The sequence below is a fragment of the Sinocyclocheilus anshuiensis genome, unplaced genomic scaffold (genome assembly GCF_001515605.1).
Source record: "Sinocyclocheilus anshuiensis isolate Anshui unplaced genomic scaffold, SAMN03320099.WGS_v1.1 scaffold1327, whole genome shotgun sequence".
NCBI lineage: Eukaryota > Metazoa > Chordata > Actinopteri > Cypriniformes > Cyprinidae > Sinocyclocheilus > Sinocyclocheilus anshuiensis.
The window spans coordinates 42,421-60,066 of NW_015537977.1; the positions used below are offsets into that span (position 1 = coordinate 42,421).

General features: G+C 40.7%; 1 protein-coding gene across 1 annotated transcript in view; it reads left to right on the plus strand.

The window, feature by feature from the left end:
* The window catches only part of LOC107672331 (transcription initiation factor TFIID subunit 6-like), a gene marked incomplete at its 5' end in the record, with an annotated part of 33,083 nt that extends 15,654 nt beyond the window's left edge, over window positions 1-17,429 (plus strand). Inside the window, 3 exons of the mRNA XM_016465481.1 lie at window positions 14,649-14,822; window positions 14,951-15,142; window positions 16,803-17,429. Of these exons, the coding sequence (XP_016320967.1) occupies window positions 14,649-14,822; window positions 14,951-15,142; window positions 16,803-17,093 (657 nt within the window). The remainder of the gene's footprint in view (window positions 1-14,648; window positions 14,823-14,950; window positions 15,143-16,802) is intronic.
* Window positions 17,430-17,646: the final 217 nt, after the last annotated feature.

Consider the following 17,646-nt stretch of genomic DNA (forward strand, 5'->3'; position numbering starts at 1 on the left):
TGAAGTGAATGTGCTGCTTTGATTTGTGAATGAAGTTGTATGCAACACGTTATAACTGACTGCGTTTAAGTTTCCCATCCATATTTACAGTAGCGCAAGTTCTGCTCCATTTGCGCGTGTTGTAAGCTTGCATCGGTCTCTTAGCAACGTCTGACCCCGGGAGGTGCGAGCAGGCTCTTCCGGTTCAATCTGATAACAGCACACATGTCACAGACCTTTGTGTAAACAAAGAACTGCGTGTAGTCAACGCTAACTCTTTAGCAGACATACAGGCTCTTAGCAACGTCTGACCCCGGGAGGTGCGAGCCATTTAAAGATCAACTAGTCCCCGTATTTTCTGAATGTTTTAACTATACGCTTCAAGGAGGTGAACCACCAAGAAAATGGAGCGAGGCAATAATTTTGGTTATTCTTAAAGAGGGTAAAGACAGAAAGATTGTAGTGCATTGTGGCCAATTTCTATATTAAACATGGACTATAAATTTAAATTATATGCATCAATACTAGCTAAAGGACTGGAAGATATAATTTCAGAATTAATGGATTCAGAACAGACATGTTTTGTACGCGAGTTTATTAGATGTATTAAAACTATATACAGTATTCATCACCAAATGCTAGAATAAGGATCAACAGGCACCTCATCCAGAGTAATAATTTTGAAAGAAGCTGCTGCCAAGACTGCCCTCTTAGTCTTATTTATTGAGCCTATACCATAGTAAATTAAAGAAGAACAGGGGATAAAAGAAGTAAGGGTTAGAGGTTTAGAGCAAAATATTTGTCTGTACACAGACAGTGCACTGTTATTTGTAACAACACTAGAGTTTTCTTAGGCTGATATCCACCTTAAAAAATTTGGAACTTACACTCTAAAAAACACTGGGTTATTTTTTCAACCCAGCTGCTGGGTTGAGCCTGTTGGGTCATAGTGTTAGGTTATTTTTCCAGTGTTGGGTATTTTTTTGTGTAACCCAGCCAGGGGCGCAATGGCACATTTAGATCAGTGTTGGCACCCCCTGCATTCTAGCCCCTAAAACTAACTTAGGGTTATGGGCTGAGAAGGGTCTGGCTGCAGCTTGGCGCTTGCACTCTCAGACGTGCATTCTCCGGCTTGCACTCTCAGACACTTGCGCTTCCGCTAGTGATGTCACTTGCAGTCTTTTTTATTTTTTATTTTGTTCTATTTATTGATTACTATTTGTTTGAATCTCTCAACATTTTACAACAGTAGCCAGGTGGTGAAGACAAGAAAAAAGAAACTAAATTACGAAGTCACTTCTAAATAAATAAATAAAATAAATAATCGTTTAATCACCACCACAGCGTCTTGTCTCCATTGGCAACACGCACGATTTTTGTCGATTGCAAGTGACGTCGCAGGTAGCGGAGAGTGCAAGTGGCAATTGCAAGTGACTTCGTAATTTAGTTTCTTTTTTCTTGTCTTCACCACCTGGCTACTGTTGTAAAATGTTGAGAGATTCAAACAAATAGTAATCAATAAATAGAACAAAATAAAAAATAAAAAAGACTGCAAGTGACATCACTAGCGGAAGCGCAAGTGTCTGAGAGTGCAAGCCGGAGAATGCACGTCTGAGAGTGCAAGCGCCAAGCTGCAGCCAGACCCTTTTGTATGGGCTAGAGTGCAGGGACCAAAAGTCTGTTAACTAGCTTGTGCATGGAAGGATCAGGGGTAAAAAAAAGTGACACTGGTTCAAACCCCCTCCCCCATTTTTCATTCCTCTCCCATTTTTTTTACCAAAGGAAAAAAAATGTTAAAAAGTGAAAAAATAAAAGAATAGTGTGTTGTATACAATCAGCAACCTCCCGCTCTCTCTCATGATGCCAACAAGGAAGTGACTTAAACTGTAATTCATCAACTGGCCGCTAGAGGCTGGCTGCAAAAGGGAGTCAATCCCATAGACTCCCCATGTTAAAATGCCCAACTTTACAGCAGAAAAAAACATGTTTACTGCCTGGTTCAGAAAATTATTTAGGTTTATATAGCTAATTTTGTTCTTCATGACAACTGTAAGGGGGGTGAATCTTTTTATAAGTCATCCGTTTAAATTATATTAAGCCTTAAAGTTCTGCATAATTAAGGGCGTGGCCACTTGAGTGGCATTGCACATTTTCGATTATCCGGGAGTGACACGCGGTGACCCGCTGCCAAGATGGCGACGGCCGGCTCTGCCCACTTTAGGCTTCAAAAACCTCTTCAGGAACCTACGGGTGACGTCACGGACACTACGTCCATGTTTTTATACAGTCTATGGTTGTATAACATCCCCTTTAAGTTCTGATGGTTGACCCCGGACAGTAGAATACATTTTTTTCCCAAATACATGTAATATTGCTCGCTTTTTAGCAGTGGTGGACAGTAACGGAGTAGTTTTACTTCATTACTGTACTTAAGTAAATTTTTCAAGTATCTGTACTTTACTGGAGTAGTTTTATTTTGAGTAACTTTTACTTTTACTTCACTAAATTCCAAAGCATAAGATCGTACTTTTTACTTCACTACATTTCATAAAACATATCGTTACTCCTTATAATATATCACGTGCTCCGACACGCAGAAGCGGTGTCTGATTCAAGAACGAACTGATTCTTTTCAATTAACCTTTTAAAATCGGTTCGCAAATCGCACCAAACGATTCATTCACAAATTAGAATGAACCGATTGCAGTTGTTCTCGAGTCGACAACTCACTGATTCAAATGATCCGTTTAGTGCGAGTCTCCAGTGAACTGAATTCACAAGTAATAACAGGGAGATGTTGTGAGCGCACGCGCGTCTGATGCTGTTAAAAGTAAGTTACTAATGTTTTATTACTGCGTGATAAATATGAGCAGCATGGCACAGCGGTTTTTCTGTAAATTAATCCAGAAATGGATATATATTAATTCTGTTGTTAAAAACAAATAAAGAAACTGTGTAGGAGAGTGGTTATTATGTGCAAACAGTGAGAAACTCTATATTTGTGCAGTGTGCGCATGTAAAAAAAAATCAATTCCGATTTGAAGCTTGTGACATATAAACGGGTGCACATCAACCCGATCACTTTATTTAGCGTTCATGTAAACACTACATTCAGATTCATCAATCGGAATGAATTCAGCATTTCTTCAGTGTTGTCACATGAAAAGATATAATAAAATATTTACAAAAATGTGAGGGGTGTACTCACTTCTGTGAGATACTGTATAAACGCGCACATCAACTCGATCATTTTATTTGAATTCAGTCCGATTGAAACAAAAATTGTGCATGTAAACATAGCCAATGTGTCTGTGAAGTTTCAGCTCAAAATACCCCACAGATAATTTATTATAACAGCTAGAAAATGTTAGAAAACAGAGCTGTTTTGGTGTGTATCACTTTAAATGCAAATGAGCTGCATATTCCCGCCTGGTCTCCAGAAGAGGGTGTTTGCGTATACATCTCTCTGCATTGCATATCTACAACATAAACAGCCGGTAGAAGCAACATAACAGAGCGAGAGAACCGGTGTTCAGCCATACATATGGGAAGCCAAATGCACTGAAAGTGGGACAAAAAATGTTACAGAGCTCGTGCCGTGCTGACCTGTCATTGGCGCCGCTCAATGGACCGAGACGCGTGATCGGGCTACCGAACGAACAGCACGGTGCAAACTAATCTCACAAGCATGGCGCTGATCAATTAAAATACTTCGATAACGTATGCACACAAACACGGTTAAAAGGGTAAGCACTATAACGACATGACATTCACAAAGCAGTCTGGAGTGATTTAGGTAGAACGTATTTAGGTAGATTTTGCATTACCTTGAAAAATGAAAGTAAACCACTGTGTCCTCAGCAGCTCAGATGTCTGGAGAAATTGAAGACTCTTAGGTTCAGTCTGTAGGGATTTCTAGTACATGAACGGACACTGCTATGCTCCTATCAGCCATCAGGAGGTTTGCTAGTCTTACATCCAAACACAGAACACAGGGATTGCTTACAAGACCTTGTTGACGTTACAGCTGCTCGAGAGCAGAGAAAATGCTCTCGAGCTCTCAACACACCACACGAACACAGAGACAGCAAAGATACAGGTAATCAGACCCGAGACCCGACAGTACCCCCCTCCCAGGAGCGCCACCAGGCGCCCCAGGAGGAGGCCTGCCTCGTCGCCGACGGAAGTCCTCGATCAACGAATGGTCCAAAATGTCCCGGGACGGCACCCAGCATCTCTCCTCTAGACCATAGCCCTCCCAGTCCATGAGATACTGAAACCCTCTGCCGTGGCACCGCTTGTCGAGTAATCTCCTAACCGTATAGGTAGGGGAGCCATCCACAAGACGAGGGAGGGGGCGGGACGATCGCCGGCAGGGTTAAGGGGAGAAGAAAACACAGGTTTAACCCTAGAGGCATGAAACACAGGGTGAACCCGACCAAGAGCGGGAGGGAGCTTGAGCCTGACAGCCAACGGATTAACCACCTTGGTGACACGGTATGGCCTAATGAATCTGGGTGCCAGCTTACGAGAAGGCGCCCGGAGAGGCAGATACTTGGTAGAAAGCCATATCCGTTGGCCACACCCATAGGTCGGGGGAGAGGACCGGCGGCGATCGGCTGCTGCTTTGGTTTGTCCTGAGGTTCGGACCAAAACCCCCCTGAATCTCTCCCAGGTGCGACGGCAACGCTGAACGAAAGCCAGGGCAGACGGAACCGCAGCATCGGGTTCCTGTGATGGAAACAGAGGCGGTTTATATCCCACAGAACACTCAAAAGGGGACATACCTGAAGCCGCCACCGGAAGGGAGTTACGAGCGTACTCAATCCAAGAGAGCTGTTGGCACCAGGAACTCGGATTATTGGATGTCAGACAGCGGAGCATTCTTTCGAGATCCTGGTTGGCCCGCTCACACTGCCCATTGGTCTGAGGATGGAAACCAGAAGACAGACTCGCAGAGGCCCCGATCTGTCTACAAAATTCTTTCCAAAACCGGGAGGCAAACTGAGGACCCCTATCTGAAACCACGTCAATCGGCAAACCATGGAGACGGAAGACGTGATCCACCATCAGCTGGGCGGTCTCCCTGGGGGAGGGCAATTTGGGCAGGGGAATGAAATGAACCGCTTTGGAAAAGCGATCCACCACAGAGAGAATAACGGTGTTACCCTTTGAGGGGGGAAGCCCAGAGACGAAATCAAGGGCGATGTGTGACCATGGACGGGAAGGAATGGGAATAGGACGGAGTAGACCATCAGGCGGGCGATTCACAGGCTTACATTGGGCGCAAGTGGGACAGGCCAACACGAACTGTCTGACATCCGCGGCCAGTGTGGGCCACCAGAAACGCTGATGGATGGCAAACAACATTCCCTGAATCCCTGGATGGCAGACCAGCCTGGACGTATGACCCCACTGAAGGATTTCAGGGCGCAGTGCAGCCGGCACAAGCAACCTGCCCGCCGGGCACTCCCCTGGCACTTGCACCCCTCGTCCGGCCTCCTCTACTCGCCGCTCGATACTCCAGGAGAGAGCCCCGACCACCACCCATTTAGGGAGGATGGCTTCAGCCGTAAGTTCCCCGTCTGGGGCCCCGAACAGACGTGAGAGAGCGTCGGGCTTGACATTTTTGGACCCCGGCCGGTACGAGAGGGTGAAGTTGAACCGGCCAAAGAAGAGCACCCAGCGGGCTTGGCGCGAGCTCAGCCTTTTGGCCGAATAGATATACTCGAGATTCTTGTGATCCGTCCAGACCAAGAAGGGGTGCGCTGAACGGCGAGAGAAGAATGCACACGGGTGCACCTTCCCGTCGCAGAGGGAACGCTGAGATAGAACTGCTCCAACCCAGAGGTCCAATGTGTCAACCACGACAATAAACTGGGACTCAGGATCTGGAACCAACAGAACAGGTGCAGAGACAAAACGGTACTTTAAGGTATCAAAGGCTACCTGAGTACTTAGCGACAGCCTCTATTTTAGCAGGGTCTGGTTTGATCCCCCTGAAAGAGATTATGTGGCTAAGGAACGTAACAGACTCGGCGTGGAATTCGCACTTCTCCGCCTTGACAAACAACTGCTTCTCTAATAGACGCTGGAGGACCCGTCTAACATGCTGGGTGTGTAATTGGAGAGAGGGGGAGAAAATAAGAATATCATCCAAATACACAAAGACAAATTGATTAATCATGTCAGCCAGAACGCTATTGACGAGACCCTGGAAAATGGCCGGAGCATTGGTAAGACCAAATGGAAGAACCAGATACTCATAGCGCCCCGAGGGGGTGCTGAATGCCGTCTTCCACTCATCCCCCTCCCGAATGCGCACCAGATGGTGGTGTTGCGGAGGTCTAATTTGGTGAAGAGCCGAGCTCCCTGCAACAATTCAAAAGCAGAAGACATTAAAGGTAGGGGGTACCTGTTTTTTACCGTAATGTCATTCAAACCTCTGTAATCAATACAAGGACTTAGGGAGCCATCTTTCTTCTGAATGAAGAAAAACCCCGCACCGGCGGGAGAGGAGGAATGGCAAATGAGCCCAGCCTGTAATGATTCACATATATACATGTCCATGGCCTCTCTTTCAAGACCGGAAAGGGAATACAGACGACCCTTAGGCGGAGAAGTACCCGGGAGAAGATCTATGGCACAGTCGCAGGGATGATGCGGAAAAAGCGAGGTGGCCCGGGACTTACTGAAAACCACACAAAGGTCGCAGTACTCCGCCGGGATGCCGGTCAGGTCAGGAGGATCCACCTGCGAAACACAAGACACAGAGACAGGAGGAAAGGCAGCACCTAAACATTAAACATGACAGGACTGGCTCCAGGCTAAAATAGAGTTATTGACCCAGTCAATATGCGGGTTGTGCTGTAGCAACCACGGATGTCCTAAAATTAACGAAGCCTTAGGGGAGTCAATAATTAATAGTTCGATCTCCTCACAATGGTTACCAGAAAGGAAAAGGCTTACACGAGGTGTGATGTGAGTAATGGTGGTAAGGGGATTGCCCGCTAGCGACCATGCCATAATGGCCTCATCGAGGAGGATGGTCGGGATGTTCCACTTGTGAGCCTAGGCTGAATCCAGGAAATTCCCCTCAGCTCCCGAATCCAGAAGGGCATGACAAATGTGCGAATTCCCCTGGAAGGAGAGTCGAAAGGACAGCTAAGTGCGTGTAGCTGGAGAGTTGGAACAAGGAAAAGCGCCCACCAGGACTCTCCGTTTCACTGGTGGGCCTTGGCTTTTAACGGGCACTGAAGGACGAAATGGCCAGCCTTGCCACAGTATAGACATAATCCTTGGGTTAGACGCTCCTGTTTCTACTGCGGCGTTAGCCAGAGACGACCAAGCTGCATGGGCTTAGCATCAGCTGACTGAGAACTCGCGGCCTCGGGAGAAAGGGACTCCAGGTGGCACCACGGAGTAGTTGATTGACGGTGTTGACGGTGGCGGTTGAGACGGCCCTCCACACGGAGAGCGAGATTGATCAAATTATCCAGCTCCCGGGGAAGGTCCACAGCAGCTAACTCGTCGGCGATGGCATGATCCAGCCCCTTGAGGAAGCGAGCGTGTAGCGTGCCCTCATTCCAGCCGCAAGCAGCAGCTAGAGTCTGGAACTGTATAGCATAATCGGTGACAGAGCTCTTTCTCTGAGACAGACGAGAAAACTGGCCCGAGAGAAGTATGAGAATGTATGCCACTTTAGCCTCCTCAGTGGCATAGCGTCGAGGCTGTAGTGAAAACACCAGAGAGCACTGGGAGAGAAAGGCTTGGCAAGCATTCGGATCGCCATCGTAAACCGGCGGATTGTTGGCATGAGGTTCGGGCTCAAGAGGAATACCAGCGTGGAGGACGGGACCCCGGTTTACAGCCTCCCGCTGAAGATCATCGACCCGCGTGAGGAGCTCAGCGACTCGGACATTAAGAGCATCCACTTCCTGAGCTGTGGTGTTGAGTTGGTTAGAATGCTGGCCCAGCAACACTCCCTGTTGAACGAGAGCGGAACGAAACGGATCTGATCCCGCTGAATCCATCGTTGGTCAGACTGTTCTGTCAGGAAATAGGCTGGATTCAGATGTGGGTACAACAGTGGCTTTATTGAACAGAATAATTAGAAACAGAAGAGAGCGCTTCAGCGGACAGTTCGTGAGAACGTAGAATCTTCTACCACCCAGGTGGGTGGGTGACAAAGGCTGGCAGGTCAGCGGAGACAAGGCCGGCAAGGCAGCTCGCTAATCCGAGCGAGAGGCAGAATAATCCGCTGGAGAGTCCGCAGAGACCCAGGGACGACGGATGCTGAGAAGAGCCCACGGGTACCTGAGCGCACAGAGAGGTGCAGGAAAACAACTTGCAGCTACGAGCACTGGAGCTTGAGCGAGACAAGACAGGACAGGTAAACAATCACGACTATGGCAGTCAGAACAATGGTATAAACCACAACAGTCTGACAAAAGACAGCAAAACACGAGGAGCTATAAGGAGAAGTTAACGAGATAAACAAGAACCCGGTGTGAGAGAAGATGAGCTAATGAGCAGGGAAAAACGGGGGGTTAGGGAAAATTCTTGGCCGAAGCCAAAACTGAACAAAATGAAACACACGGTTTTTAGATTTTTTTCCCCCATGTATTTTGCCCATTTTTTTTCACCATTGCATAAATTAAATAGCCAAAATATGCTTTTTACTGTTTTGTCTTGCTTTTCAAAGAAAAAATAAATTAAAAAAAACATCAATTTAAAAATATTTAACACTGAACATTTTTTTTTTACATTCTAGCAGATATTATACCAACAAAGCACAATTTAACTTAAAATTAATAAGTTAGTAAAATAATATTTTTTTGGCCATCAGACCCCCTTCTTGAATCAGGCATGTATGTATCAGCCTAGCTGAGCAGAAGAGACTTGTTTTAAAACATTAGAAAATATTACAGATCCCAATTTGAACACTATGTCACGTATCGCATTGTCACATGCCTTGTAAAAAATCATAAAAATGTCTTGAGCAACTGACGAGTAACACTGTTTCAGCACAGATTTTCCTCGCACTTTGGACTTTAAACCCTGGTTAACAAGCAGGTTAACAGTGTCGCGAGTTCATGCAGCACTGTCAGAATACATGCAATTCGTGCGTGTATTAGAAAACATAACGACATCAATATCATGTTACAAAATGTTTTCGTTCCTGAATTATAAAAATGTAAGTTTGGATCGTGCACTTTCATGTCTATGTTCAAAAATGTGAGTGACAGTTAAGGGGTTAAGGCCATTTCGTGATTTCAGTCATCATACAGTAACCAGCAAAAATCACCCCTTCCTCTTCTCATCGAAGACATGCGATGCAGTACTAAACAGTCTCTCTCTGTCGGTGCTTGTAATGATTTTTGCGTCTTTCTCGGACAGCTTTAAATGTTTCCACACTGCCGTCATGTTTGCTGCATTAGCTTGATAGCGTCACGTCATTGTTCGGTACAATTTATTCAGTCTTTTCTCTTATTCGAAAGAGCTTTTTTTGCTATTTTCGGTCAAATAATTTTGGTTGCCGAACATTCGGTGCATCCCTAATAGATAGATAGATATGCAGCTGCTAGGATACCCGCGTGGTTGCTAAGGTGTTGCTATGTAGTTGCTATGTAGTTGCTAGGGTACCTGGGGTGGTTACTAGAGTGGTTGCTAGGGTACCCGGGACGGTTGCTAGGGTGTTGCCGTGCGGTTGCTAGGGTACCCAGGGTGGTTGCTAGGGCATTGCTATGCAGTTGCTTGGGTACCCGGGGTGGTTGCTATACGATTACTAGGGTACCCGGGGCGGTTGCTAAGGTGTTGCTATGCAGTTTCTAGGGTACCCAGAGCAGTTGCTAGGGTGTTGCTATGCGGTTGCTAGGGTAACCGGGGTAGTTGCTAAGGTGTTGCTATGCGGTTTCTAGGGTACCCGGGGTGGTTGCTAGGTTGGTTTGGATAGTTGCTAGAGTGTTGCTATGAAGATAGATAGATAGATTAACCCTTTAAGCTGACGGGACACCTCCCGCACGAAAAAATTCATAATCAAATTACTAAGCAACCCCTGAATGGAATAACACTAAACAGGTATAATTTAAAAGCTTAGAATCTATTAATTAATGTAATTATTTTTTGATCAACTCTTAACGTGCGCTGAGCAGTGCCTCTAAACCGGAATGTACCACAGGCGGGATGCCTTATACGAGTCTGTTCCCGGTGCTTTATTAACCTTTAATGTAGAAATTGCTTTCCCTACTTCTTTCTCTAGCACTTATGGAGGGTAAATGCAGTGATTCTAAAAATGTATCTATTCCATATGAGCTGGCTGTATTCGGTTCCTTGTATAGATTTCTATAGTAATTTTCATTATATCCTCTTGCTTATGGCAGACTTTTTTGTTTGGGGATTCCTAATTTCGTAAATAGTTCTCTCTGCCTGTTGTTTCCTTAACCTCTAAGTCAGTAGCTTCAGAGCCTTTGAGTCATTTTCATAATATATCTGACTAAAAAATGTAGCTTTTTCCTCTAATTCTTGATCATATAATTCTTCATCACTGATTTTCCAGTATCCCAAAGGACACTCTGTGATACTTCCCTGTTGTTTTTATTATCCATATATAATCCCAAATTACTATTTTGGACGTATCCTACTTTTTATTATACAAGTGCATAGGTAAGTAGACAGATGAATGATCAAAAATATATCTGACTCCTCTCTTGCAGTCTATAAGTTTGTGCCTGTCTAAATTACAAATAAAAAAGTCAGTTCTTGAATAAACAACTTGACTTGCTGAGTATAATGCGAATTGGGTAACACTTTATAATAACTTTCATTAATAAATCATTAACAAACATTATGTAATGCTTAACGGATCATTAGTTCATATATATTCACATATCTAGAAATGTGAAATAATGTGCTTGTTAATGTTTACTAATAAATGTATTAAACATTACCTAATAATTAACATTTCATGTAAATTAAAATGCTTACAAATATCATTAAACTTCTAATTCATATGATCATGCACATCTTGAAAATCTACAAATGATTTTAACAGATGTTATACAATGATTAAAAGCTTTTGTTAAAGCACAACACCTTTGCTACTGTTGAGATGTGATACGGGGTAGGGTTAGGGACAGGTTTGGTGGTATGGGTTGCGTAAGGGGTCAACAAGTGTACAGGGGTCAATTTGATTACTATAAGGGAACACAATTCAATCTGTTTGTATTGCATAGTTGTAATAAATGAAGTATTTTCTTGAAAATGTGTCCCCACCCCTCCCCCCCTCCTGTTGATGTATGACTCAAGGAATATTCTTTTTAATGATACACAATAGTATACTAATATAAGTGTTGAGGTGATAAAAGCATTTTGCACCCAAATTACAATGTGTGATATGTCTTTACCAAGCATTTAGCTAAACTTAACTAACCACCCTTTACACAAACATTGTTAAAGTAGCTAAAAGTCCAGTGCCAATAAACATTAAAAAATTAGTACATGTTTATAAACATTTACAAATGATGAATAGTCTCAACTTTAGATTGGGTACTGCAAAAACATTAACAAATTATTAATAAGTGATTTAAGATGTGCAAATATCTACTATCTACACATCTTAAATCACTTATTAATAATTTGTTAAGCAGTCAACACAACAAACAAAGACCAAATATGTGACCCTGGAACACAAAACCAGTCATAAGGGTCCATTTTTTGAAATTTGTCAAAAAAAAAATTTTGGCCGAGATACAACTATTTGAAAATCTGGAATCTGAGGGTGCAAAAAAAAATCTAAATACTGAGAAAATCATAAGCTATATTTTCACATTTGTAAATGTAAAAATGAGCATTAGCTAATGTGAACTGAAGTTTAATGACATTTGTAAGCATTCAAAAGTACATTAACAAATAAGCTTGTAAATATTGTATAATTTCTGTAAAAATAATTTGTAGATTTTTAAAACGCATTGAAAGTTTAATGATATTTGTAAACATTAACTAATGTTCCGTTAAGCATTATATAATGTTTGTTAACGATTTATTAATGAAGCTTTAAATCATCGTAAACCATCTGTCAAAATCATTTGAAGATTTTTTAAAAAAAATCCATGATCATATGAATTAAAAGTTTAATGACATTTGAAAGCATTTCAATTTGGAGCTCTTTGGGCACTTTTGACCGAAACATTTTCTGTTTTGAATTTTGAAAAATCATAGCTTCATCGGAATGGTACGAAACTTGGTGACTTTTATGGCATTTGGAATGTGAACACAAAAAAAAATTGAGGGCATAATTCGAGCAGGCTAAGTGGTCATAAAAAAAATAGTCACACTTGTGGTCTTCGGTCAAAAATGACCGACCATTGGAAATTTACATTTACATTTAGTCATTTAGCAGACGCTTTTATCCAAAGCGACTTACAATTGGGGGATACATAAAGCGATTCTTCTTAAAGAGGCAAACAGACACAGGAAGTGGTTGTAATACTAAGTTCTTAGACATTGTTCAAATAAGTACAAGCTAGAAAGAGAAGGAATAAATAAAGAGAGATAATTTTTTTTTATTTTTATTTTTTTATGATGAAGTCAAGTAGCTTCGAAAGAGATGGGTTTTCAGCTGTCGCTTGAAAATTGTCAGGGATTCAGCATTCCGGATAGGGGTGGGAAGATCGTTCCACCAGCCAGGAGTGGTGAACGAGAATGTTCTGGAAAGTGATTTTGAGCCTCTCTGTGATGGTACCACGAGGCGTCGCTCACTAGCGGATCTCAGACTTCTGAAGGGGATGTAGATTCGTAGTAGTGAGTGGAAGTAGGCGGAAGAGTGGAAGAGTGGCGGTAGAGTGGAAGTATTCCAAATGAATTGGAAATCGACAAAAACACAAAAATTCTGATAATTTTTGTCTGTATAATCTACAAATCTGCAGAAAAAAAGTACACAGCAATGACAGGGTGAAACTCTAAAACATCAAGAGTGCAAAACCGACACATCCACTCACATACACGCGTACACATACACTTATACACACACACATATGAACTGGTGTGACTGTAACACAGCAAATATGTAAAATAAAAGCAATAATTCAACTATAATGCAGTAAAAAAGTGGACAGCAAGGAAGGGGTTACACTTTAAAACATCAAGAGTGAAAAACAGACACATCCACTCACACACACATGCACACACACACACATACACGATTATACACATTCAAATGAATTGATATGGCTATACCCATATAGCCAAAACGAGTCAGAAAGCTGAAATCAGATCAGACCCAGAAGAATTAAGGTCTGATAAAACATTCCTCTTCATTTTTGTTAAATTTTTATAGAATTTTAATGTTTTGTGTAACAAAATGCTTTCTCTGTGTTCAGGTTTGACCGTAGTAATAATAGTTAAAAAACTGACGCTTCAAATCAACATTTCAAAAAAAATCTAAACCTTTACAAAAAGTTGTCTTTGAGAATGTCTAAATATATATCTAAACCCACAACTTAATAAAAATAAGTATTTATGTCTAAAAACAATTAGAGAATTTATAGGCCTTTTATATAGAGCTATATAGGAATCTATGGGCTAAACCATGGAATTGCAGATGTTTTTCTTATTTTACTCCCACCAGATGGCACTAATCAGGCTTCAAAAATTGGATTTTAAAGGCATTGACTCTTATTTTAACATGAAATACTGCATTAAATGAAAAATAATATAAATATATATATATTATTTTCACGAATTCACGATCTTGGTTTCACATTTTACAATGCTTACATGTATACACCCTTTGCTTAATACAAATGCTTGAAAGATGGATTCATTGTTATTCTTAATTAAAAAGCACAATAATAAAACCGTAAGCTACAATGGCAAACTAGCTTACATAACGTTTATTAACAAAAATGAATAAGATAAGGCATGGCATACACCACATTCTGTATTATGTATCAACTGATAAATTACAGAATGTTTAGCAAACACCGAGAAATCAAATAAATAAAAAGAGAGCCTCCATAGCATAACATGAGGTAAACAGCCAAGATAACAGGCTTTTCAAAATGAAAACCAAAAGTAAAACTAAACTGGCTGTCGATGACAGTGCTTGCATGTTTTTCCCCAATAAAACCAATAAAAAATCTCTGGCTTAGAAGCGGTCTTTTACTTTACTTTCGCTTGAAAACCAAATCCTCCGCGATCGTTTCTTCAGTATTCAAGTCATTTTTGCTGCGTGCACCTTTGCGCTCGTGCTGATGCAGCGAGTATAAACCAGGCTCTACACCCAAAGAGCTGTCTTCGTGTGATCAGTGAAATGTGGTTCTTGCTTCACTGTGCCGTGGCTCTGCATGGAGCAAAGTAGATGCTTTGCAATCCATGCAATCACACAAATGCCACGTCAAATTTTAACTCACATTTTCAAATAATTGTGGTCTAGAGCTCTGCTTATTATTATTATTATTATTATTATTATTATTATTATTATTAATATTATTATTATTATTATTATTAATATTATTATTATTATTATTATTAATATTATTATTATTATTATTATTATATAGTTGTATTTCATGAGGAAAATATTAAATAGGGTTTTCCTACTTTTTTGTTCTTAGCTGGTAATGTGCATGATTTATTGACAACATGATTCTCTCTCGTTCTGTGTTTAGAAACACTGTGCAAGTGTGGTTGCTAAAACTAGACCGCTCCCAGATGTCGTGGATCAATACAAGGCAGATTATGGTTATCTTGGCACCATGCTCTGTTCACATGTGGTGAAGGCCCGTGCACAGGCTGCTTTTCAGGCCCAAACTGTTAACAGAACCACACTCACTATCACACAGGTGAGCAAATCTGAAATAAATCGTTTGTCAAGTTGATCTGAATCCTAACCAGTAGTTATCTTCTTTAAAAAAATGCCTTGGTAACATGGTTCAAATCAAACCTAAATTCTCACTCTGTCTCTTTGCAGCCACGCCCAACTCTGTCAATGTCTCAGAGTGGATTGTCAGCGTCAAGTGTTTCACGCACACCCAGCATTATTAAAGTACCCAGTTCACTTACCCTCATGTCCACTCTCCCTGGAACACCCACCCAGCCTTCACCCCCAGCAACCAAATATATAGTCATGGCAACAAGTGCAGGAGCTGCATCCACTCAGCAGGTAAGTTTTAAATGAGTTTGTGTCATGGTATTTTAGCAGTGCTGAAAAAGCAAAAAATAAATAAATAAATAAAAAATTATGAATCGGTTCACTTCAAGCAGAATCAGTATTTAACATTTCTGTTCTTGCGTTCCTTCGTAAATATGATGGTTCTGATAACAGTTTCATTAGAAAAAAATACTTATAAAAAAATTTAAATTCAGCCTATACTTTATAAAAATGTATATACAGACCTGCACACATTTTCACTCAAAAATGACATAAAACATGGTAATTAAGCTTTAACATTTAATGCATAACATCATAAAAACAACAGAATTTTACTTGCATTAGGCTTGCTGCGGTAGTCAGTGTTACAGTGTTCGGCCATGCACGAATTACATTTCTTGCCCACCACCCTCATTGTCATTTGGCTTTTTTCTAGAAATAAAAACTATTTAGTTCAATTGGACAACAGATGCTACAGTTACAAACTGAAAGTGCTCCATACAGCATAAGCTTTAGAGTCGCAGCATATTTCACTTATCTTGTGATGAGAGTAAGGAGAAATGACTGACACGACCATGGCGGAGGATTAGGTGCGTAACAGATCCAGAGCATAATTGACAAATACCTTATCTTCTAAATTGTGCGGTACTATACACACCCTATATACATAGAGTGCGATCCTTATACACAGAGTGTGTGTGATTGTGCATTCAAAAGCCATTTTGATACCCAAATACCAATTTTAATACCAATATTTCAATATTTATAGCAGCTTTAAATATTAGGGATATCAGGGATGCATGTAAATTCTATACAAATTCTATACAATATAATTTATGAATTATATACAATACACACCCAGGAGTTTCTTTACGTTGTAAGAATTAGGTGGCTCACATTACTACAGAAGCTCAACAAAATAGAGAGCTTTTGCTTCATGTCACTAAACTTCATGTTTCTAAACATGTTTTAACATGTTTTAGCTTAAGGCTTATTCTAAATATTTAATATTTATATTAAATATTTAGAATGTAAAATAAATTAAATATTTTGTTATTTAAGATATAAAGCTTGTCTTGGCAGAGGCTGGTAAAGATGACTTGCCTATGATCTCAGAGATGGTCTTATTATTGGTATTATCTACTGAGTGTGAACAAATTAAACTGCCAAATTAAATTATAAAACTAACAAAATAAAATTATAAAAAATAATGATTAAAAAAACGTTAACTGGTTAATGAAATTTTCAAATAAGTGTTTCTATTCAGAATGATTAAACTTGATTTAGTTTTTGTTTGTTCCTGATAAAAGTTTTTGTTTTAAACCGTTTTTGTTTTCATTCACTGAACCGGTTCAAAGTCCTGTTTTTGAGCAAATCTTATAAAGAAATGGTCAGGACTTTTTTTGCCTCAAAAATCAAAAGAAAACAATGTAAATAAACTTTACCTAAATAATTAAAGGGAAAAAATTGAAAGCCTATTTTTAACTATATACTTTAAACTATTTTTTTTTTTAGTTTGTATTTTTCATTATAGTTAAACTCATTTTAAGCAAGAACCCAGAACACCTTAAATGGCAAAGCAATGCTCTGAAACCACCCAAAATAACAGCATTGTGGCAGTGAGTTTTTGATCTATATGTCTGTTGTAACTGTAGACAAACTCTTCTTTCAGGTAATCACTCTCAGCTCCTCCCAGTCTGGATATCCTGTCACAAGTACAGTCCCCAGCACCCCCACATCTTTACAGCCACTCGTCAAACTGGAGTCTGGAAACACGGGTGCTGTCAGTGGCTCACATCCTCTTCAGAAATACATTGTGGTATCTTTGCCTTCATCCTCTTCCTCACTGGAGAACAAGGGCTCAGGTGTCCTCCCATCCTCTACCTCACCTATCAGCATGGAGTCGGCTGTCAAGCTGGAATGTTCGGAATCACCGGCTGCAAACACACAATCACCACATTGAAACACACTTGCTTGCACCACCAAGATACAGAAGAACAATAAATGTAGCTTGAGACTCGTAATAGTGCTTACACGTCACTTTCAGACAAACTGACACGCATGCTTAGAATTAGCAAAGCAAGCAAATAGCTATGCACACTTTGAACATAAGACTCACTCACATATATTGACACTGTGTACATAGAGTATATATCCAGTATATGTCAAAACATGAATAATCAATCATGTATACACACAAATACTGTACAGTATATATATAAATATATAGCCATTTGTGGTTGCAAGCACAGAGAAGCAGTAACAATGACAGCCATACACACATAACAAGTAGAAAAAAAGAGAGACAAGTGGGCCCATTACAGTCTAATTTACATTTGTATACTTAAGCACATGTTTGCTTCATGTATGAAAACTGGGCATTGATAGGGTTTAATGAACAATTTAACTGATTTACTATTTCATGTTCATTTTGTATCTTCTTCTATAATAAAGATGTTTTTTAATGTGGTTGTCATTTTTATTTCCCCATGAGCTGTAGAACCACAGTTTTCAGA